Here is a 24923-nt window from a genome sequence, read left to right as displayed (position 1 = left end):
AGTCAAACCAAAGATCTGGAACATGAGAAAGCAAAAAACACCAAACCAGAGAGGCGGAAAGTAAGAAGAATCCAAAAGTGTGAGGATAGCATAAGGAGCCTCTGGGACAACTTCAAGCGTACCAACATCCGAATTGTGGGAGTGCCAGAAGAAGAGAGAGAGCAAGATACTAAAAACCTATTTAAAGAAATAATGACAGAAAACTTCCCCCACCTGGTGAAAGAAATAGACTTACAAGTCCAGGAAGCGCACAGAACCCCAAACAAGAGGAATCCAAAGAGGACCACACCAAGACACATCATAATTAAAATGCCAAGGGCAAAAGACAAAGAGAGAATCTTGAAAGCAGCAAGAGAAAAACAGTTACTTACCTATAAGGGAGTACCCATACGAATGTCAGCTGATTTCTCAACAGAAACTATGCAGGCCAGACGGGAATGGCAAGAAATATTCAAAGTGATGAACAGCAAGAACCTACAACCAAGATTACTCTACCCAGCAAAGCTATCATTCAGAATTGAAGGTCAGACGAAGAGCTTCACAGACAAGAAAAAGCTAAAGGAGTTCATCACCACCAAACCAGGATTACATGAAATGCTGAAGGGTATTCTTTAAGAAGAGGAAGAAGAAAAAAAAGGTAAAGGTAAAAATTATGAACAACAAAAGACATCAAATACATACCTACCAACAAGTGAATCTAAAAATCAAGTGAATAAAAAAATCTGAAGAACAGAATGGACTGGTGAATATAATAGAATCAGGGACATAGAAAGGGAGGCAACAGACAATTCTCAGGGGGAAGGGGGTCTGAGGGGTGCAGGAAGAGATTGGACAAAAATCTTACACCTATGGATGAAGTCGGTGGCGGGGGGGGGGGGGGGTAAGGGTATGGGAGGGGTGGGGAATCAGGTGGAGGGGAGCTATGGGGGGGGGGGGAGGAATACCTGTAATAATCTGAACAATAAAGATTTATTTAAAAAATGCATCGAATATATTCCAGGGTAAATGCCTAAAATGGGGTAAACAGTAGTGAAACTATCACTCCTATCACCGTGGATTAGAAGATAAAAGAGTAATAATGTAAAGTGGATCAGAGATGAGGACCTGTGCGAAAAGTGGCATAAACTGAGGATGGCCAACCCAATCATAAGCATCTGATGTCTCCAGAAGAAAAAAGTTTTTTAATCTGTCAAGACCTTTAAAGTATTAACTCAATTTTTACAAATAAAGAAACTAAAGCTCAGAAGTTAACTTGCCCAAAGTCACTCAACTTGTGACTGCAAACCTAGATCTCTCTTCACAGCCCATGATCTTTCAGTATTACTGCATTTCATACTTAATATTCTTGAGTCAGTGGATGAACAAAAAGAACCGTGAGGAAATAACACGGATCCATTCACTCAGAAACTGATGACATTAGTCAAGCTAGTTAGTGTAACATAAACCATCACAAAAGAGGAGCAGCATTTGCCGCATGATGTAGATAGCAACAAGTGCTAATAAGCATGACACTTTGCAGTATACTGTCTGGAGTATGAACTTCAAAGTCAAGCTACTCAAGTATAATCCCAGGTCCCTTGTTTATGTTCTTAGAAAAATGACAAAACAGGTGTGCCTCAATACCAATACTGTAAATGGTGTTATTAGGAGGAAAATGGAATAATGCACATGCTATTCTTAGCCCCGGCATAGAATATGCCCTCAAATCTTTGCTGTTATCAACTATTGGCCTTCCTATCTTCTCTCACTTATCAAATTGGTATGGCTGTGGCACAATTTACCATTTTTTTATTTCTCTGCTGCATGTGGCACCTTAGACCACTGCCACTAGAAACCCTCTCCTTGGTTTGTCAAATGACACACTTCTGCCCATCTCTCTGATTCTCAGTCTCCTTTGATACGCTGCTTCTGCTCACCATTAAATTCTGGCGCCACCCAGGTTCTTTTCTCATTCTCCCTTTTATCTCTCTATAAGTATATCTTGGGAAATTTCAGCTATTTTTATGGGTTTTGGCTAATGGCTGCCAAAATGTGTATCTTTAGTTCTTAGCATCTTATCCTAACTAGTCTGTTCCTTAAAACCCTCCAATGATACCATATATTAATGCTGAGAATAATTAAGCATATTTAAAAGTTGAATCTCTCCTTCCTTCATTGACCAAGCTATGTAAAATAAAACAAAATTAAATCCAAACTTGAATACAGCCTATTCCTTTTCCAAACCTCCTCTTCCTACATCCTAGCTCTCACCAGGTGGTACTGCTATCCACCCAGTCCTCAAGTTAGAAACCTGAAAAACATCCGTGCTACTCCTTTTTTACCATCTCCAGTTTATTTTACCTCAAATGTATGTAATCCATTTCTCCCTCCCTCATCTCTTACCTATAAGGGAGGTAAAAGCCCTCATCTCTTACCCCGAGCAACCCCTAACAGAGCTCCCTAATTCCTACCTTGTTATCTCTGCAATTCAACCCTTCATACCACTCCAAAAACCTAATACTAAATTACCTCAGGATACCATTCCCCTGCTTAAGACCTTTTATAGACTCTACATAACAAAAGTCAAGCTTCCCTGCATGCTTTTTAAAATCTCTAAAATTCTTCTACTATCCAAGTCTTCATCTTCTGTAATTCCTGCCACTCCCTGCCTCCCACTTTATGCTTCAGTGATACAGAATTGCTTGTGTGTTCCTGGAACACTTATTCCATGTTTCCAAGCTCTGGCTCGTGCTGTTCCCTCTCCCAACAATGTCCTGCCCCTGCTCTCACTCCCACCATCCAAAACCTGATGAAATTCTTATTCTTTTTTCTGGGGCAGGAACTAGTTAGTTAGAAACTAGGAGACTTTCCTGGTTTCCACAAGCGGCCCTCCTCTAAATTCCCACAGCCCTTTGGCATCTCTCTAGCTGAGCACTTACTACAACTCGAACTGAAATGAACTGTTTACATTTGTTTCTCATACAACACTGGGTACATCTAGGGCAGAGAACCTACTGCCCTGATCTCAGCACAGTGATCTACTGAGCTCTTCCTCTGGCTGTGTTGAAACAGCCTTTGATAAGAGCTTAAAAAAGGGAGAGCCTCGTAACCAGTGACTTCATGGTAAAAGAAAGAACTGAACTGGGAATGAGGAATTGCTTCTTAAACATACTAGTAAATACAAATCTAACCCCTAGTACAGAAACATAGTGTCAGCATTCAATTAGGGCAGTGTGGTAAAGTAAGGCCCTCTCCACAGCCCCCCTCAAAAAAAAAGGCATTTCGGGAAAGACACCTACATGAAACAGAGGTGGGAAAGTACAGTGAAAATTATTGTTTGGTTTTTTAACATTACTGTCTGGAAATTTGAAAAAATTAACAGAAATTCTATTAAGTACTGAGAGACTTGTGGGAAATGGGTAATAATATAAAAATTATAATGGAATAGTTTATGAATGACAAAGATGACAAAATTGGCTACTAAGAGGAGCTTATCAACTCTTCTACAAACCTTTTGTCTAATTCTGCAATGGCTTTAGGTACCTAAGTGGATTAAGGGGGAATGGAGATGTTGGGAAATAACTAAAGCAAAAGTTAGACCTCTAGTTGGGTCAGTGCTGTAATTTCAATATTTTAATTTCCCAAGGAAGAAGGGTTTCAAAAGATACAACATACCCTTTGCCAATCACCGTCATGCACCCATCCTCTTCCCCAATCTCATCATCACCTTTCCAAAAAAAACTTCAAGTCTAAATATCCTATTTAATGTCTTTTAATGGCTTCAGTGAATAATCATTAAAATGTCTCTAAATTTGGCAGTGCAAACAAATCTCAAATCATACTAACCCAAATGTTTCTTAAGCTCAAGTTCCATAAACTTTTCACTCTTTACTTAAACTCTCAACATTCATTTTTCACCGTGGGAATCAACAAACTTTACAGAACTTTACGACTGCGATTTTCAGTACTAGGCTAACTGATCCGCGCCCTCCCCCCCACAACAGGTCATAATATCCTCATTATTGCTAATGAGTAAAGTTGAGAAATCATATTGAGGTTAGCTTAAGCAAAAGATAGCCAGAAATTATACAAAGTAATAGAAGCGTGGTTAATTTAAATCCACAAATGATTTTAAGAACCACATTATAATAAATTATAAATTGTTTTCATCTCCACCATCCAATTAAATTTTTTTCAAATCATGTTTAAGGGCACAAACTTGCAACTAGTAGATAAGTCCTGGAAATCTAAAACACAGTACAGTGAATATAGACAGCAATATTCTATGACAATCATCAAACTTACTTTATTCCAACTACACACACACAAAAAGATGATCATGTGACATGACAGAGATGCTATCACTACAATGGCAATCATATTGCAATATATAAATATCAAATCCACATGTTGTATACCTTAAGTTTAAACAATGTTGTGTGTCCAATATAGTTCAAATTTTTAAAGAAATTCACAGATAATGGTGCATTTTAAATTCGAATGAAAAGTGTAACCTCTTTGTCCTATGAGCCATTTCTGAAAGTGCTAATGAAAAATAACTTGGTCTAAAGATGGGTAAGATCAAGGAGAAAGAGGAAAGATGTCATCTACAAACAACTAAGCAGCCAAGGAGGTGGATATGAACACAAGGTTTTTGTATCTCATTGACAAATTTAAATTTTAAATGGAGTAAGTGGACTCACCTACATGCACGTCTTGGTACCCAGTATAATACTAAAAGGTGGGGTAGCAGGAGAAGACATTGGTCTTAAGGGGATATGGAATGAAAGACAAGAGGCAAAATGTCTTTTTCTCTAAACCATCTATCAACCTTCCTATCAAAATTCCTCTGCCAGGCCAAGTGTTTTCTTTCCCTCTTATTTATGTACCATCTTATGTGAGAAAGAACTCAACAACTTCAGTGTCTTTGGAATTTATTAAGCCAGCCCCCAAAATAAAAAAATAAAAACTGTTGGCCTTTTTGCAGACATAAGCTACACCAGAAACTTAGTGAATTTGAATTTTCATAAACAGCAAATCACTTTGAATTTCTGAAGAAGCACCTTTTAAGTCAGCAAGTGTCACACATCTCTGAAGAAATTCCTAAGTACAATGATAGCAATCCTTTGACCGGCAAGCTCTCTGCTCTTCAAAAAAAAAAAAACACAACGTGCCAGGAATGTACACACTCCATAAACTTTAGAGACAAGACAGTCTTCCCGCCCTCAAAAATACAGGGCCTGTCCCCCCATTCCTAAGGGACATGCCCCAGCCACGGCACCAGAAGGTGCTGAACCCACGACACCTAAGGCACGCTCTCTGCTAAGCCAATGGCTTCCCATCACCTCCCCTTGAATGAAAAAGTGCTTTCATAACGCCCCCCAAAGTTTCCAAGAACAGCAGCCCCAACTGCACTGGAGCCCAAAGACTGCGAGAAATGGCCAGAACTACAGATGTCCATTCCAACCCCCCTCGGAACACCTCGCGTGTTTAAAAATCGCACGTCGGGAACGTATCCCAGCCGACGTGCTCGATGCCCTTACCGCTCTGGGCAAGCAAGTGGCTGGCAGGGAACTGACCGACTTCCTAGCACCCATCTCAACGCCGCCCCAACACCCACCGCCCCCCAGGGGCCCCGAGGGGCACGGAGCACAAGGGCACGCAGGTGGTCCCCTCTCCCCTGGCACCCTCCTCTCCCACTGTCCGTACATTCCAAAATACACCCAGAAAATCTCCGCACAGAGTGCTGCCTGGCCAGTCGGCCAGAGGGTCGCTAAGCAATCGGTTTGTCGCTTCCTAGGGACCTCGGAGACCCGCACCCTAAAACTCGAGGTGATGTGGGGGTGTGACCTGGGCTGCGCCCCTCCTCCCCTGGCCCCGGGGAAAATCCCGCGCGGTCGAGGCTACTCACCAGACCAGGGAGCACAGAGAGAGGCAAGAGACCAGGGCCAAGGCCCGCCGGTACTTCTTCATCTTCTCCTCCTTCTTCCCCCGGCCAGAAGGCGGCACATCCTCCCTGCAGCCGCCACTGCCGAGGCCAAGATGGAGGAACCGGAGCGCGAGGATGGGAGCGCGAGTCCGAAGGGCTGCGGCGCCGGGGGAGCGGCTCCTCGGCGGCCCGCGTGCCGGCCGCCCTCACCCAAGGGCCCGCGGGGGCGCTTCACAGGAGGACTCCGGGGTCTGCCGCTGCTGCCGCGGCCGCCAGCTCGTCGCGCCCGCCTCCTCCAGCCGCCGCCGCCGCCACAGCCACCCCGTATCCCCCGCCCGCCCCGGCTCTCCCTTCGGGCTGCCCGCGACCAACGGCCGCAGCGCACTCGCCCGCCAACAGCCAATCACCGGCGGGGCCGCGACACCTCACACACCGCTGAGCTGGAAGCAGCCGCGTCACCCACGTCCCGCGGCGCTCTCCACTCCACCGGCCCTCGCGCGGGCCACGCCCCCTCCGACGTCTCCGGCGGAGGAGCCGGGGGCGGGGGGGGGGAGGACACAAAGCGCGAGAGCAGCGAAGCCACCGCCCCGCCCACCTCAAGTCTCACCCTGTCAGGGGCTCGCGTTCAGGAAGTCGGCGCGGAGCCCCGGGACGCTCAGCCTGCTTCCTTACAAAGGCCCGCCCCTTCGCCCAGGGCGCGCCGAGTTCGCGCAAGGCCTCTTGGGAATTGTAGTGTAGCCTCCGGAACCTTCCTTTCCCTTTTCCTTTCCCCGTCCCTCCTGGAATCACAGAGTGGATGGAGAGGTTTATAGTTTCGCTTCTCACCACAAGACTGACCAGCTTTGGAATTATTGCACTCAGTTTTCCTCTTTGGGCGCAGTTTTTGGGGTGGTCTAGAATGATGGTGGAGAGAAAAAAACCTATACTAGTAAGATTTAAAAGGCGTTTTTCCCTGCGTCAATGGGCCGGGGCCATCGAGTCAGGTGCTGATTGGTACGCGGGAAGGGGTGTGCCAACATTCTTCTCACCTGATTGGTTGGGGTGGAAAGTCCTTCGCCGCCAGCCAGATTCCTCTGATAGGGCGCGCTCGGTCGGTCCCCGTCCCGCTGGATTCCTGCTGTGGGTGGGCCGCGGAAAGTCTGGAAGGGAAACTGCGGCTCCTGCTGGGGATTTCCAAGTCCTAGGGTTCTTCCAAGCAGAGAAGGCTACCGTCCAAAGCCATGTTATCACCCCAGATTTTTATGCCAGGGAACCCAAAAAAATCTCCCAGAAGCTAGTTCAGAGGCACTGCCGAAACTCCAAAATGCTTTACCGCTTTTCTTCCCAAGAGCTTCTTTTTTGGTGTTTTTTTGTTTTTTTAATCCTTACCCAAGGATATTTTTCCAATGATTATTTTTTAGAGAGAGTGGAAGGGAGGAGGAGAGACACATCAATGTGAGAGAGGACAGTATTTTAATCTATTTTCTACCGCACCACTAGAATAGATACTAAATATTTATTGAAAGGAAAATAAGGGAGGGAAAGTTTTGTTTCCAATACTTTCAATGTTTATTTCATAAAACTTTCAGGTCAAAACCACATGAGTTATTATCATAAGTTTGACATGTGTATGGCTATGAATAGAGGCCCAATGCACAAAATTTGTGCAAGAGTAGGCCTTTGCAGCCCCCAGCTGCCTCTGCCACCATCACATCCCCGCATTGTCCAGACCGTTGTTCCACTATTCAGCAGTTTGGTTGATTTGCATATTACGCTTTTATTATTATAGATGAGAATATATATTAATACCTTTAGGATTTTATTTGGAAAAGGTATTACAAGGTCCACAATTTTTTCATTATTTTTCAAAATGTCTTTATTATAGAAGCAAAATTGGCTATTCAAAATTGCTTTCTAATGTTCACATTCCATTTACAGAGTAACATCCTATGACATTGTGAGAGTACATATATGCATGATTAGAAACAAAGGTCATGGGGATTTGTTGTCAGAGGCCTAATAGCAAGTTAGCACTTGCAGTAAAAGGGTGAAGAAGGGAAGGAAGAAGAATGTAAACTCTTTAGTCTTTAATTTTGGTCATGAGGATACAGAAGGACCTCAAAGCAACAGCATATAGGAAGTTACATGCAATTTATTGGACATTTTGGCATTTTGGGTGTAGAATGTGTGCATGTGTAGTGGTCTCTCTAAATTGAAAAGATGTTTTTTTATCATTACAGCTATGTGGGAGGACTATGGGTTTTGCACAATAAGTGATCAGGAGCAGAAGGGGATATTTCCTTTTCATCACTTCTCTCTAATTACTCTATCTCTGTATTCATCAACTCCCCACCCACTCCGCCATGCTGACTATCTGCCCTCAGTTCCTTCACTAACACACCACACACACACACACACACACACACACACACACACACGCACACACACACCATTTTTTCCGAGCCTGCTAAGTTTTCTCAAGAGCGATATGTCCAGTTTCAACACCAATATGCTTTCATAGTGGAGATGAACTCTTGCCTGATGCAGGGTAAGTGCTGTAGGTGTTCAGAGGAGAAAGGCCGGGATGGATCAAGCTGGCTACTCCAGGGAAGTAGTGGGAGAGAAGGATTAGGATTGGACCTTAAAGCTGCTAGATGAATATTCCCTGGCCAAGGGAGCCTGAGCCACTGAGTGTGTTCATGTCGTGTTTCAGGTGCGGATGGCACTTTCCACGCATTGGGAAGGGCAGAAAGCTAAGGAATGGAGGTACACCTCCTATACTCAGGGGAAAGAAAGGTGGTCAGTTTACCTTGAGAGGAGGCATGTCAGGGGGTTGTAGGAGACACAGTTGAAAGGCAGTTTGGGCAAATGACAGAGTGTCTTGAATGCCCTGCTAAAGTCCTCCAGGAGTACGTACTGCTCCCCTCCTGGTCCAGGGACAGCATCTCTGAGCAGAGTTATTTCTCTTTCTTTCCAATACAGATTCTCAGCCTTAATCTTGAAAAAGGCAGCCAATTACTCTCTTACCTGTTGAAGGCCCAGCGGTGGTTACTGACCTGGGGAAGAGCTCATCCGTTTGCTGGATGCAGAGTTTACTCCCAGAGAAAAAATTAGTCAACAGAGAACTAAGAAATCCAAAGAACTTTCCTCTGACATCATCAGAACATTCACATAATATATCTTTAATGTGACCATTCTCAGAACATTAGGAACCTGTCAAGATAAAAGAATATACTGAGAGAGGGAAGGAGGGACAATATGAACAAGGGATACATGGAGAGAAAAGAGGAGAGATGGGGAACTGGAGGAGGAGTGAATAAGGAATTAACTTGGCAAGTCCTGCAGCTTTGTGGTCACCATGGTGACCTCATGAAGTCATTTCTCTGTCTTCTTGCGAGTTTCAAGAAAATCATTGCAGTATTGACCTGCAGTCCAAGGAAGCCAAATGAACAGTGGAAGAGATCCTATATCTTTATCCTTTTTCATTGCTCTTACTGGCAGCATTCATTGTGAAGTTTTGGGTTTGACTTTTTTTTTTAAGAAAAGAATTTATGAAAAGGTGTAAAAGCTAGAAGCTGAATAGTGATAGGAGCAGCGGGCTGATAACAATGATGACTCTGAGGAAATAAGGCCTCGTCCCATGCTTTCCTGCTGTGGTTGTGTAAGAAACTGAAAATGCACAACCAGGAAGTGGCCCCTGGGTTCTCCCTTTTGTACCTGAAATGTCTGGGGTAAGCCAGAGCCAGAGAGAAAGGGCTCTTCCGAAGCATACTTACTTTGTTCTCGGTGGGTTTGTTTGAACATCTAACACCCCCAGGGAGCACATGAAAGGACAAACATACACGGTGCCACCATGCTGCTGAGGGTTACAGTCTGGCAAAATAAATCGCAAGATTAAACACCAGCATGTATCCATCCTGTATTTCCCTAAAAGAACCTTCGTATTGGCCGAAAGGACATTTCATGTGGCATGGGCCAACAGTGTGTTGCTTGGGACAGGAAATACGCCAAAGGAAAACTTATCTTTGGGTCCCACATGGCTACATGACCCTCTGATATCACCAGTGTGATGTTGCAGCTTCCCAGACACAGCTGTCTTTGAACACATGCAGCATAGGGCTGTCAATGAATAAATAAAACTCCATGAGCAGGAGAGAGCCCACACCTGGACACCCTGCAATTCGATCCTGCTGTGTTTCACCTTCCACAGGCTTCTGCAACACGTTTACAAAAATCACACACACACACACACACACACACACACACACACACAGGGAAAACCCGATTTTTCTATTGTGCTTCATGGTGACACAAATTATGGGTTGCTCTATTCTCCATTGTTTCTATGCAAACTGCTTGACTTTTTGTTCATAAAATTAAAAATTACCAAAAAATAAAAGAATCTTTTTCTCCTCATTCCCACCCTCCTTGCTATTTTATATCTAAAGGTTGATACAACTCATTGACTTGGGTAAAATGGAGACAAGAGTCAGCAGAAAGAGTACAGAAAAAAAACCCAGCCCCTCACTCAACACTTATGAGGCCTTAGGTAAGCTCTTAATTTCCCCTACGTCTGTAAAAGGAGAACCACGAGGCTCCTCTGGGATTGAAAAGATAATCCAATAAGGTAATTGGGAGCTTTTAGCAAAGTGTCCAGCACAGAGTCATCACTGATGAACATTAGTCGAATCTGAATCTGAATCAGTGGGTGGAAGAGAACACAAAATACTTGAAAAACATCCATTAGGACTATTTTTAGTCCTCAAAGCAGTTCTGCCAGTTGAGGAACATATTTTGTGTATTGTATTCACTGATCTGGCACTTAACACTTAAAGTGCCTTGTATTTTCTCAACAATGAAACAATGAATCGCTGAGTTTTTCTTAATGATTCTTTTCAGCATCCCAGGCTACCATCTGCACAGAATAAACTAGACCCAAGTAGTATTCTTTCGTCCATGTTGCCTTCCTGTCATGTATATAGATTTATAAGAGCTCTGCCTGTAACGATATTCCTTATGTTCTGCTTTATTTCAAAGCGTTCAATATACTTCTGCAAATTATTTCCATTAGGGAGGAGAAAAAGTTGAGATACACAAATTGGACATAGGATTCTAGAGTGTCTAGATTCTCAGGGCTGGGAGGAAGCAAGTCCTCATGTTAGTGAACCACGAAAGATGAAATGATAGCTCAGGCTGTGTCAGCAGGCCAGGTGGGGCTGAAGTTCCCCATTTCTTAACCCACTCATTATGACTCCTTAGGTGGGGCTCTCTCTGAGATCACCATGAATAACCCAGGTGAAGACAGGCCTGAAGCAAGCAGAGTCTTGCTGGCCCCAGGTAAATTCGTTATGAGTATTTTCCTACTACTTTATGTGGGGAGAAGGAGAGAGCTGGCTCCCAAGGATAGACCCAGAAACATGTACCCACATACTGCTTTTTGCTTACAATGAATAAAACTGGAGATTTTTATTATTTGTTTCTGACGGTCGCCCCTTCTATCTTCTGGAAATATCATTTCCTTGTTCTAGGGTAACTGAACTCCCCGCACCTTGCACCTGGCCCCAAGGGGTCTGAATGGGCGCTGTTCTCACCCTCCTGGCCAGTGATTGGCCTCTTGTGCGGGCACGTGACCCAGGTGAGCACATTCTGAGCCTTTCCTTGGGATTTTTCAAACTGGAGTTTGGGGGATGTGTCTTTTTTTTTTTTTCCTTCTGTGTGATGTCTAAGGGATGGAGCTGGAACCCAGGGACTGTTAGTAGCCTTGATTAGGAGCAAATGAAGTCAGCAGCAGAGAGAAGCAGAGATAAAGGATAAAGGTCCTGCTGATATTCAAGCCCTGGCCCCAGTTTTCCCAGGACAGAATGTCCTTTCTGGAGTCTGGTTAAAGGAGACAAGGCAATCAGCTGTTACTTACGCTAGTTCGAGTTGGACTTCTGATTCTTGAAATCAAAAGAATTCCAATTGACATGCCCTGCCTACCTGAAGAATGTATTTCCTCACAGGTGAAAAGAGCAAGGTAATAATTTTGCATGATAAAAAATGATAGGTAAACAGCTTTTTGTATTTAGAACCAGTTTCTAGACAATAATTCGAAATGACAAGTAATGCTGCTGTTGACTCTACTTGACAGGCATTGTTAACAACTGACTTCCTCTGTGAAATCTATGTTTTAAAGCTATTTCAGACAAAATGATTTCCCACTCATCAAACCCAGAAGCCATTTTCTTCCTTCTCTTATATCTCAAGTTCGCTTGTCCAGCCGTGTTTGCAATCGGAGCCTTTCTGTTCCTTAGGAAATGTTATCCCATCACTTGCAAGTTTCCATTCCTCAGAATTCATCTTTTTGTGTCTTACACCTCCATCTCCACTGCTTCTTTCCCATCTGCTCACATATATCTTTATATCTTCCCTGTGTTAACAGGAGTTTTAAGTGAACTTGTTTTGTTAAAATAAGTGCCTTTGAATCTAAACCCACAGCAGCAATAACCTCAGTGGTTGGATGTATTCTGATTTGAAATAAAACCAAATAACTTTTTGAAATTGAAATACAATTGACATATTGCATTGTGTAAGTTTATGATGCACCATGTGTTGACTTGATACACTTATATATTACAACATGACTATGGTCTTATCTAGATATCACCTCTGTCATGCCATATTTCTTTTTAGTGGTGGGAACAGTTAAGATGTAGTCTCTTAGCAACTTTGAAGTTCATAATTCAGTACTGTTGTCTATAATCACTGTGCTGTGTGCTACTTCTCCAGGATTTATTTATCTACTGGTTTCAAGTCTATACCCTTAAATGACACACCCTCAATTCCCCGATCCTACAGCCCCTGGTAACCACAAATGACTTTTAAAGTAGGAATTCCACTAAAGTCTCCAGTAGACTATAACTCCCTTCAGGGTAGAGAAGTGTCTTATTTATCTATATCCTTAACCCGCTAGGACTCTGCTTGGCATATACTACGTATTCAATAAATGTTGAATGAATGAATGATTTTAGTCAGCTTCTATAGAGGTCCACTCTCAGGACTTGAGAAGCACAGAGAACTCTGAGGAGCTGGCAGTTGGTGGCCAGCGATGGGATAACCAGGATGACAGGAGGAGGTGGGGCTGGCTTTGAGTGTTCTAATGCTGCCTCTTTATTACCTACATAAAAGTGGACGAAGCCTTTCTAAGCCACTTCTCCTCAGGTTTATTATTTCCACCAAAGTGACCTGTTCTTTCTCCTACTCCAATAGAGAAATTGCTTCAAACTTGTTCTGGGCCCAGATCTGTTTTCCAAGCAGTCTGCCTGGCTGAGAAATTTAGCTCCTACCGGGGACCACTTTCTTGTGCAAACAAGGACAGCTATTTCCCCCAGGCCCTGGCTCAGAGGAATGTTAAACTCTGTTAAGCCCTTTGTGGGAGTTCCTGGAGTAAATACAATTTATATCCATTTCATCGTTGGATGCCAGGCCTGTTTTATAGAGCTCCCAGTTACTCAATCCAGTCCAATCATGTCTAATATATTCATAGCCAAGATACAAGATATTCTCTTACTGCTGTCCTTGAAGTATCTTTTTACTTTGGACTTAACTGATCCTCTCAAATGGGTAGCCAGGGCCAGGGAATGTGCACGGGGATTAACAGGACTGAGTTAAGGCTGACCACAAAGGCAAATCGTTGCCATTCACTCATTGAGTCATCAAACATATTACTGAGCTCTGCTGCTTCCTTCCAGGCACTGTGCTAGACACTGAGGACACAGAGATGAAAGGCGCGGCCCCTGCCCTCAAGTTGTGCACAGCCCAGCAGGAGGCTGCAATACGTGCTGGTGAAAACCAGGCCCGTATTCTAATCCTGACACTGTATCTTACTAACTGCATAAATGTGGACAAAGCCTTTGTAAGCTTCATTTTCCACACCTACAAAATGGGAATCATAGCCCTACTTCACAAGGTCAATGCGATCATTAATAAGATGAAATACAGTACCTAGCACATAGAAAGCTCTCAATAGATGGCATCTACCATATCATTGTCATCATCGTCCTGGGAACAGCCAGGTAAATGAGCAAGTACAATATTGCATGAGGATAGGGGAACGTACTACTAGTATCAGAGCATCGCCTGGGATGGTGATGAGGAAGAAGACTTACAAGAGGAGGGGAACTGATACCAAACTGAGCCCAGAGAGAGAGAGAGAGAGAGAGAGAGAGAGAGAGAGAGAGAGAGAGCAGGAAGTCAGGCATGGGAAGTGCATTCTAGGAAGACGGAATAATAGCATATGTAAAAGCCTAGAGACAATAAAAAGAGGCACTTTCATGAAATTGCAAGTACTTCAGTCTGTCTGCATCTTGGAATACATGTGGGGAGGTGGTCAGAGAGCTAGTGAGGAAGGGAGTGGCCAGGCCGTCACCCTGCAGTTGCCACAGGGTCACGCACTACCACACCTGCACCACTGTCCTTGTATCAATACCGGATGGTTCCTTGTCCCTGAGGAACCTTCTCCCTTGGCCTTGGGCTTTAGAGTTTTGGATGTTTCTTTCAATTTTCCATTTTGTCCTATGCCAGTCACGGCAGGTGTCACAAGGGAGGAGCAGGGCTCTGGTGTAGTCTTCAGGAGTTTCCCTGAGGGTGGGACCCACTCCAGTCCTGGACCAGCCTGCCAGTTCCTTCAAATCCAGAGACTGCTCCATCAGGTGGGAGGAAGTCCTTATGTCCGGGAGAGGAAAGGAAGTACCAACTAGTGATCAGCTGCTGCAGAAGCCAATCCTGTGGCCGGTGCCTCTTTTTCTCACTGATGGCTCTGACCTAGCTACAGCTTAGGAGAAGGAGGAGCTTCAAATTTGCTACCGTGTCCTATAGGAAGATTCAGTCAAGGCCAGTCAACAGGTACTAACTGAGTAGAGACTTTGTGTCTAGGACTGTGCTAGGCACTGTAGGGAAAGATTCAGGCAGCGTGCTGAGACCCAAAGCAGTGATCTACAGGCCAGATCCGTGGTTACAAGCCAAAGCTCCAGAGTTCATGCTCTTTCTGATCCCTGCTACTGCTTTTGGGCATGAAGCATGGCCAGTTTAGTTTAGGGTCAGCTAGAAATAAAGTACAAGTCATGGCCGATTGCAACATTGCTTGCCTTGTTGACTTAATCGCAACAATCCTGACACAATAGAGGATTGTATTCAATCAATGGGAGGAATAGTGAATGGCCTTGCAAAGCAGGAAGAGGTACAATATGACCAGGAAAATCTTGGCAAGCTCAGGTGGCTTTAAAGAGGTCAAGGCGTGGGCTGCTAGTCAACTGAGCTCTGGGCAAATCAAGAGAAACCCTGACTGACTCTCACACCTGCCTTCGGGTAGGTAAAGGGGTCTCTAAGGAGCTCTTGCGCAGGAGATGTTCTCTGCTACTGGGCCATGAAGGACAAAAGGCAGGAACTGGAGGTTGAGAAGGTTTGTGGACCACTCGGTTGCCTTCACTAGATTTGGAAATCAGTGTCTGGGACCATGTATCATGTCTTATTGGGGGTGGGGAGGGAGGAAGGAACAGCACAAAGAGAGAAATTGACAGAATTCAAAGGCAGAAGACTCCACTAGATTAACAGAATGAATGAACCTACGTTAGTCTGGAAATTCACTTTAAGACCCACGTGTTACTGGCTCTGTTACCTTTAAACACAAAAATTTCATTTCAGGCATGGTTAGAAATATCTGTGTGTCACTGAAAGAGAAGACATACCGAGTCCACTTCCGAGGGAAAAAGTGGAAAAGTGGCTTTAAGTCCAGTTAGTTGCCTGGAAGAGATAGACATCTACAGACTTAGACGGAATGGGTATTGGGGTACACATTGGCAATGGGGATGGGCCCTAGAAGAGGTAGCTGCGGTGCAGCGACGGCACCTCTGACCAGGCGCTCCAGCTGGCTCACTCCAGGGATGTGGGCTGAAGACACTCTCACTGCCTCTGTCTTGGTTTCCCTCCTTGTGTAAGAGAGATGATTCACAGCTGCCAGGAACCTGCCTCACAGAAGCATCAGGACGATGAATAACGCAGCGTATTAACATGCTTTGAGACCTTTGAAAGATGCCTGGTGTAAGTGCTGGGTATGATTTTGTCATCATTATTACCTTCTCCCCTTATCATTGCAGAAAATCATGCTTGGAGATGTTGGCCATTTTGACATCAATTTTTGGCCAACTTCTTCCACCCTTATTTATTTCCACACTGATGGGCATGAAGCCAGGGTAACTGGTCTGCTCTATCTTCCTCAGAGACCACGAGCTTCCTGACCTTTGATTCCCTGCTCATGTCTGCCCCCTGCATGCTCTTCCTCTTCTCTATTTTCCTAAATCCAGTCCTTTTCTCAAGGTCTAACTCAGGTTTCCTCTCCTCTCTGAGATGACCCTTTCTTATTCAGCTCTATCTTAGCCAGGCTTCTCCTAAGAAACACAACCTGTATGGAAAGAGATGTTATGAGGGACCAGCTCAGCGATTATGGGGCATGAGAAGTTGAATGATCTGTTGCCTGCAAGTTGGAGGCTGAGGAAGCCAGTGGTGGAGTTCTAGTCCAAACCCCAAACGCCTGTAAACCAGGGAGCCAATGATGTAAGTTCAAGTCCAAGTTCAAAGGGCTGAGAACCAGAAGCACAGATGTCTGAGGGCAGGAGAAAATAAAGGTCTCAGCTCAAAGAAGCCTTCCTCAGGTCCCGGTCCAGGTAACAATGGCTCCTTATATCCGTGCCAGGGTTTTTTAGACTGTCCAATAGGGAAAAACATGATTTTTTTTACATATATTTAAGTTTAGATTGGCTTCTAACAAGGAAACAGAACACACACTGTGCAGAGGCCAAGAATTACAAGCCTGAGCATTCATTGCCCAGCGCTGGAGTTGACCCGTGGTAGGTATTCCCATTTTAGAAAGCACCGGCAGTCATCATGGGTCCCCCGCCCCCCTCAAGCGTTAACACAGTCGGATAACGAGTCAGCCCCTCTGTGAAGGGCTGATCCAACTTTCCTCTTCTGTAAAATGGGTGTGAGAGTCCTGGCTTGCTCTCTACGTCACTGCAACTTTAGAAGGAGGCGATCTGATCCCACCTATTAAATACCGCGCAGTCCTTAAAAAGAGGCAATATCCTTTTCCTCGGTGACACTGCTGCTTGGCCACTTGTCAGGAGAGGTCATGTGGCAGGTGGGGTGAGCTGGCAATTTCCTATGCAGCGTGGCAGTGCCCGCAACCTCCCCAGAGAGGCCTGTGCGCTTTTAACTTCCTTCCCCCAGAGAAATACAGAAGGCAGTCCGCCCTCCCTCTGAAAATGTCCAGGAGGAAAGACTCGCAGAAACCTCTGCTAGCCTCTAGGGAAGGGTGGGCAGGTGGAGGGGAAGCTGGTTACCCCTGTCCACCCAGCCTGCTTAGCTAAAATCTATCATGGAGGGGCAGGCCCCGCCCGCAGGCCAGGAGGTCCTGATCCCAGCCAGTTTCCCATTGAGCCCAGAAGCGGCAAGGCCGGAGCCAAACTCCTGGGGCCAGGGCAGCCCTGCTGGTGCCTCCTGAGCTGTTGCTTCCGTCAGTCAGTGCAACACAGCTGGCGGGTTGGACTCTGATACCTGTCTCAGGATGCTCCTGGCAAAGGACCACATGTGTCATTGCCACCTGACTCTGACGAATAGGCTGTGGGTGTCAAACTCCAGGCCAGAGGGTGATGTGGCCGAGGGTGGCTGAGGCAGCATGGGCTGTGGGCATGTGACTCTCCCCACGCTCCCCTCCCCACTGTCCCTCTCCTTCTCTCCTGTGCCGCTGACACAAACTCAGCGAAGAGACAGAATGGCAGGTGGGGCCTGCTCTGGTCCCACAATGCCCGGATCCTAACCCCAGCTCCTCCACTTGGGGAGCTGTTTGTCCTTAGGCAAATTACTTAATTTCTCTGTGCTTTAAGATCCTTAAATTCATCCATAATACGAAGATGAAAAAATGTTACCTACTCCAAGACCTAGGAGAATTAAAAGAGTGAACACAGTCCTAACCGGTTTGGCTCAGTGGATAGAGCGTCGGCCTGTGGACTGAAGGGTCCCAGGTTTAATTCCAGTCAAGGGCATGTACCTTGGTTGCGGGCACATCCCCAGTTGGGAGTGTGCAGGAGGCGGCTGATTGATGTTTCTCTCTCATCGATGTTTCTAACTCTCTATCCCTCTCCCCTCCTCTCTGTAAAAAATCAATAAAATATATTAGAAAAAAAAAAAGAGTGAACACATGCAAAAAACACACACAAAAACAAAACAAAACAAAACAAAACAAAACAAAACAAAACAAAACAAAACAAAAAACCCAGGCCTGACTCAGGGTAGGTGCTTAGTAAACGATGGTATGCAGTAATAAGAAGGATCCCTTCAGCCCTCTGTCGCCTGCTCCATACCGAGCCAGGGAGAGAGCGTTAAGAAATATGAAGTTGCCAAAGAATGTAGCCAGTTCCCCATGCCCAGCCGTGGGCCACCTCTTCCTGATCCTTTTGTAACTGCCTTTAGGAAACCCCAGGACCCACACTGACATTGCAGCTTTCCTCCCTGGCCCAGCTTTTAAAGCTACAGTGGCCTCAGTTATACCTCTTCCCTGCCTCCCCCATATCCCACAGGTACACTCTCCAAGGACAGAATTCATTTAGTCTCTTTCTAGCTTTTCTGGCCCTTGAACTCCACTTTTAGCAAATTTGGGGGGGAAATCAATAGCCACCACCAAAACCCAGGTCCCAAATCTATTTTCTCTGAGACCCACTATTTCAGAAAACTGAAGCCTCCACGCGATGTGGCCATGAGGCCAAATCAATTCACATTTTTAGACATCTGCTTCTTCAGAGGATTGCTTCCTAAACTCCTGGAGGGAACACTGGAGAAGGGGAGACCCCAGAGAGTCCCACTGCCACCTGCTCCCGGACAAAAGAGGGAGGGAGGCGGGGCTTCCCGGGGCCCGCCCCTGCTGAGCCCTTTCTAAACCTCTGTCCCCAAGTTGGAGGAGGGATCTCTGTTCTTACATAATGTGGTGGGGACAACGAGGAGTATGGAAGATGGCAGGGATGAGAGAGCTGAGTCGAGAGTCCACAGTGTGCCTCGGACCACCTGGAGGGCTCCCGAACGCAGGACATCGAGTCTCACCCCAGAGTCTCGGATTCAGGAGAGCAGGATGGGTCCTGAGAATTGGCATGTTTTGAGAACCATTGGTTTACCCAAACCAAAGGAATTCTCCAGCTTCCCTCTAGCAACCCAAAGTCCCTGGTTCCTTTTTGCTCCTTAATTCTTCCATGGAGCAGAGCCACTGGGTGAGCAGCGCTGCCCTCAGGAGGTCAGGCTCTGGGGTCAGACTGCCTGGATCTGAATCTCGGCCTCCTTGGATCAGCTGTGTGATCCTGGCCATGTTACTTAACCTCTATGGCCCAGATTCCTCACATTAATAACGGCTAACATTTTCTGAGCACTTGCTTTATTTTATGCTGGGTGCAGCTCTCATGTACTTACTAGCAACTATTTATCTGTTAAATCCTGACAAGACTGTGAGGTAAGTGCCATTATTCTCCCCAATTTACAGATGAGGAAATTGGGGTGCAGAAAAGGATAATAATTATAAACACCTCATAAGGTCATTGATGGATTCAATGAGATAACCCATGTCAGTCATCTGGCCATCTAAGACTGTTACTTACTTTTACTATGGAAACAAGAGGGGTCTTTTGAGAATTCTAAGGACTTGCCTAAGAGAATGAACCACCCGGCTTCCTTCTGGACCCTACAGAAAAGAAGTAAATCACATTCCACGTTTTGTCCCACATTTAAGTCCTCCCATGAGAGATGGACTCCCCTTTCTGAGTTTCTGTCCCCAGAGAGCTGTCACAGTTCTCAGGGCTTGGGGCACATGGGGTGGAGCAGAGGGAGCTGGGGAAGGGGAGGGGCGGGAGGAGGAAGTCTGAGGGAAAGCTGTGGTGCGTGCGCCTGGGTAAGCACGAGTCCTGATGAGACCTGACAGGGCAGCTCTGCAGAACTCACCAGACCAAAGAGGAGAGAGACGGAGAGGAGAGAGAAGGCTGAGCCCCTGAGCTGCGCCAGCACATCCCTAGTGACTGACACTTGCTAGTGGCTCCTGGCCTCGGTTTTTCTACAGAGCGGGAGGGCAGGGGATGGAGACCTGGTTTTGCTTTTCCTGACCTCCACACTTATTAAGCTTTCTTTTCACAGCTCAGGGTAGGGGGGCTTTTGTTAAACCCAGGCTCAATGTGAATACTAATTGGTATTAATCACCATCATCGAAGGGAGTGAAAAGCTGGTGATCAAACCTTCAGTACTTTGCAGCTATAAGTCAAATATTCTGAGACGCAAGGACCCATTAGTCAGCTCGAACTGTGCACTCAGTCACCTCCCAGCGGTTAACACTGGCTCTTGAACCTCCTCTCTGTCCCCACAGGCTGCCCTGTCTTTGGATCGGCTAATACCTACCAACCCTTAGGATACAGCTCCCCTGGCCTGATCCTTGACTTCCTTTCCCCACCCTGCTCCTCACCAAGGCTGGATTAGGAGCCCACCCTTGGCAAGTACAGACTTTCTCAGAACCCCAGTTCTTATCACACTGTGGCCCAATGGCTTGCTCACTTGCCTGCCTTCTTCCCGCAACACCAGGGCAGAAGCATCATATTCACCTTTGATTTCCCAGTGCTGAGCACAGCACCAGGCTGACAGTAGTTGATCATGAAATACTTACGGGTGGGTGTTTGTGCATGCCCACCCCCTCCTTGCCACGCTAAATGGAGGGGAAGCTCCCCAAGTGAAGGCCTGGTTCCTAGACTCAAGGAGAACAATGGCAGGAAGTGTTAGCTTGGCGAGTGGTAAACACTGGGGTGAGAACGTTTGCCGAGAGCCAGCTTCCACTGGTGATGAATTGACTGGGTTGCGAGCAAACAAGAGGTGCCTGCCCAGCGTGTGAACTGGTTCCAGAGAGGACAGAAGAATGAGAAGTGTGCCTGAGCTGAGACGAAAGAACTCAGGCTAACACAAGAGGCCTCACTGTCCCGTTGCAGGCTTGCTAGACACTCGTTCCTCCTGTGATTACCATTCTGATAAGGTAAGCAGATGTTAACGTAAGAAACGGTCAAACCTGTAAAGAATTTTTGTGAGTTTATGTGAGCCAAACTGTCAATAATTGCCAGGAAGCAGAATCTCAATGCATTGAGACAATGCTCCAGAGAATGGTGTTTTCCACCTATTTTTATAAGTTACCATCGAAGGTGGAGACTGTGAGTGGGTCACATGAAATCCATCGGTGATAGATTAGGGAGGAGGGAGAAAGCAAAGTGGGGAAACCTCTGGGATTGGATAAAAAGTAAAATGATAGACACATATGCTTCTTTTACATAGGTGGGTACAGGAGAGTTAACAGTTCACAATTAACACGATAATAACAATGAGGGGATTTGTGGTCTCCCCCCTGGCACATTGGTTGTGCCCTGAGGGGTCCGGAGAAAGGTAAGCTACAAGTTACCCTGACTTTCCAAAGGTATGTTATCTAGATGCAGAAAGACAACAGGCTCAGTTAAAATCAAAATTGATCTTTGTCAGGGAAGATACCGGCCTAAGACATGACTACCCACCAGAGACTGCTTTTTAATTAAAAAGTTTTCATTTCACACCATCCTTTGTGGTTCCTTTAGGTCCCTGGGTTTGCAAGACCACCATGCAGACCTTCCCTGAGGAAGTCCGGCTGGCGTGTGGCCCCTGTCCGTGCACACAGGTGGACCGGAAGACCAGTTCCGGTGAGCCTTTCCCATGCTGCTGAGGGGGCTGGGAGTGCCCACTTCTCAATCCTGGTAAGGACAGACTTTCTCTTCTACTCCAGTCAGTGGTTTCCACATATGTACCATTGGTCAACAAGGAAACCATGATAAGAAGGTATTTGGGAGAGTAAACGTACACGTCTCTACAGATACCTATGAGGTCATCTAATAGGTCAGTAGGGTTCTTTTCTGTATGAGAGAGGAAACGGACAGGATGTTCAGGGCCTGAGCAGGCAGATAGTCTGGTGGCGGGGGGGGGGGGGGGGGGGGGGAGGCGGTTTGCTGATCCATGTGCACTTGCTACAGAAGGTCTCCATATGCTGATTCTGGGGACTCATCCTCTCTGGCCACAGCCTGATGGGCTTTATATTCTTACTTCATTGCTTTTTTGTGTGTACAGCCTTCTAAGGGTGAATATATGCTCCCTAAGGGCAGGGTAAAAATGTTGGTGTTTCCTCTGAATTTTAGCAGAGTTCTGGGGACTTGGGATAGAGCAAGAAGGAGAGGCAATACTTGTTGACATGATGACTAAAAACCAAGAAAGGCAATGGGCCCAAAGCCCCTGGCCTGTCCATCATCTCCCTAATCTAAGAGCAGTGCTCTGAAATTTAGTCCCCTGATTTTATTTGGATTTATAAACTTCTAGGGGAAAGTCTGGGCAAAACGTCTGAGGGCTGAATATATTGAAAACACTCGGTACTGCCCTGCCTGCGAGCACCGAGAGCCAGGAATGTCCTGCCACAACCAACAGTGTCCCCGAGTTGACTCCTGCGGGTCACGAGAGCCGATAGTTAACTTCTTAGAAATTTTGTGAGCTTGTTGTTAAGCCACTGGTGGCTTGAAGGTGGTCTTGCTGGGAATAGTTGCACCACAGAAATTGTCAAATGCTATAAATCAGAGCTTTTTTTCTTTGAGAACTAAAAAAAAAATTAGGTCATGATTCCTTCACCGAACATGCATTGCATTCACAAATTTACTGGGCGTCTACTAAATGACAGGCCCTGTAGCAGGGACAAGAGCTGTAATGATAAGTGAGACGTGACCTCTGAACCAGAGAGACCTCATTCACTTTGAGAAGCTTCCTGGCCATTCTTCTGCCAGTTGCCAAGTCAGGAAAAAGCTTTGTGTCTATTCTCACTTGAGACTGAAATATGCTGCAGTGGCTTCCACTTGCCATAATCAAATATCTTACGAAATGTATTTCAGCAGCTTGTAACTCATTCATCTCAAAGCAAAGTCACACTAAATGGCAGAAAAACCAAGCCCCTGATTCGTTTGAAATATTTTTCTTCCTCTTCCTGTTGTCCTAACCCTTCCTCTGGGTCTTTGGGGGTCATTCCCATGCGTAACTTGGGGAATTTGCTTTTGCCTTCCAGTTGGCTGGCCACAGGTTCATCGGGATTTCATACATGCTAATCTTGTTCAAATATATATGATTTTCTCGTTAGCTTGCCCCTGTTCCAGTTTTAGTTCCAGAGCTCTGTATCCAGGATGAGGAACTCCGAAGGGGAAAAGAGGCTCTCCATCATCTCCCTAGTCCCGCTGTTGGCTGGAGCTTGCGGGTGCCCTCCTGGTTCCACCCCTGATGCCCAGTGACCGAGGTCTATCACTTCCCCAGTCAGTGTTAGAAGGGCCTTTCCACCCACTGGAGCACTGACAGGCCCTCGAGGATTCTTGGAAAAGTAAAGGCAATTGGTTATTATTCATTCACCTTCAGCCCGGAAAAACCTGACTCCATGAAGCTCAGAATTTCCTGCTGAGGATCTGAGCCGGTGCAGGTAACAGCATCAAAGACCTGGGTTATAGGTCACGGAGAATGTGGCTCCACCATTACCTTAGGGAACGTGAGCGTGGAAAATAATAAGTGTGAAGGTGCAGGAGTGGGTGGAGAGGTGAGGGACTCGCAGATTTCTTCTCTCTCTGTATTTCTCTTTCTGGCAGGCTTCAGTTCTTTCCCTTCGCTGATTCTTATAGGAAACTTCATTGTTGAGTCTCCTCTGAGATTCCAAGCATTGTGGGGGGGGGGGGCGGGGGTGGAATAACACCTGCTCTGTGACACGTGCAGGGGGTACGCTGGAGAACAACATGCCACCTCTCCCCCCAAAGGATCTCAGAGTCCATGGGAAGATCAGGAAGGAAGGAATGTCAGATGTGTGTGTTGGGGAATGTGACAAGTTGAGAGCTTGTGGGAGGGGTCCCAGAGCCCAGCGCCCAGCGCCCAGTGCCCAGTGGGTCATGGTAGAGGGAGCTTTCTAAAAGAGGCGATGGTAGGGACAAATAGGTATTCTGCAGGTGAGTGAGTGGGAAAAGGGTATTTCCAGCCAAAGAAAGAGAACATGCACAGAGATGTAGGAGAACAAGGTACTTCAAAGGGCTCCAAGTAATGCTGGAGCTCAGGGGTGGTCCTGGAGGAGAGGCAGGAGAGGAGAGTGGACGCCAACCCTGGAGGGCTTTAGAAGCTAGGCTTAAGGACTTGCAATTCAGGGAAAACGAACCGCCACTGAAGTACTCTGAGCAGGAGAATGGCCTTATTTGAATTGTGATTTAGAAAGCATTTAAAAACAATAATAGCAGGATTAGTTGTATTTAGTATTGAGCACTTATTATGCACCAGGCATATTTGAGCACTTTTCTTGACATGATGCATTTCAGTCTCACGACAGTTTTGCCCCAAACCACAGGCAGGTGTAAGGTGTAGGTCAGGGTGCGACCCATCAGGCTGACCCCAGCCACCCTGCCCTTGGCCACTAAGCTGTGAACACCACCCCTGCTGTTGTCATTTCTCAGAAACAACTGTTACTTCTCCTTGCTTATCTATCTGTTCCTTGTTGCTTCTCAGTTTGAAGCTGGTCTGCTCCAGCAATTCTCCGGCACAAACAAGAGGTGTGGCTTTGTGAACAGCCCCAGATCTCAACTATTTACAAATCAGAAAGAGGCACAGAGAACTCCAAGCAGGCTGGGCTCTGCCTCTCTCTGGCGGCCGCCTCGGTCCTCGGGGAAGATTGCTGTGCAGTCCCTTCCTCCCAGTCCTGCGAACCCACAGAAATCCCTCTCCTGGCCTTGGCTTCTGGATCCCAGAATGTCTCTCCTTTCTCAATTTTACTCAAAACCCCTTTTCTCTCTCTTTCACTTGGAGCCAGTTGCTTGGAATCAAATTCCTAGGAGCACAATTAAGAAAAATCAAACCAGGGTTAAAAGAGGGATAATTTAAAAATAAAAGGGATTTCTTTCATTCCTCGAGGGCA

At 46.1% G+C, this 24923-nt stretch overlaps 2 protein-coding genes across 7 annotated transcripts in view; both read right to left on the bottom strand.

Annotated features, from left to right (window-relative positions):
• The window catches only part of SUCO (SUN domain containing ossification factor), a 59270-nt gene extending 52837 nt beyond the window's left edge, over nt 1-6433 (bottom strand). For 3 of the 6 annotated variants that reach the window (XR_013812918.1, XM_079760665.1, XM_079760668.1), the window contains exon 1: nt 5891-6432. Coding sequence is in view for 5 of the 6 variants with exons in the window: in XM_079760665.1 (XP_079616791.1) it covers nt 5891-5952 (62 nt within the window). In the remaining variant the exon portion in view is untranslated. Of the gene's footprint in view, nt 1-5890 lie in introns of all 6 variants that reach the window. The other 3 variants (XM_079760669.1, XM_079760666.1, XM_079760667.1) reach the window with 2 other exon arrangements.
• A 1465-nt stretch (nt 6434-7898) lies between these two features.
• The window catches only part of LOC307093459 (uncharacterized protein C1orf105), a 47654-nt gene continuing 30629 nt past the window's right edge, over nt 7899-24923 (bottom strand). The window contains exon 6 of the mRNA XM_079761603.1: nt 7899-9760. Coding sequence (XP_079617729.1) covers nt 9660-9760 — 101 coding nt within the window. The 3' untranslated portion in view covers nt 7899-9659. The remainder of the gene's footprint in view (nt 9761-24923) is intronic.

The sequence above is a fragment of the Cnephaeus nilssonii genome (assembly GCF_951640355.1).
Source record: "Cnephaeus nilssonii genome assembly, chromosome: 21".
NCBI classification, from domain to species: domain Eukaryota; kingdom Metazoa; phylum Chordata; class Mammalia; order Chiroptera; family Vespertilionidae; genus Cnephaeus; species Cnephaeus nilssonii.
Note: the sequence above shows the minus strand (reverse complement) of the source record. Positions and strands in the feature narration are given on the sequence as shown.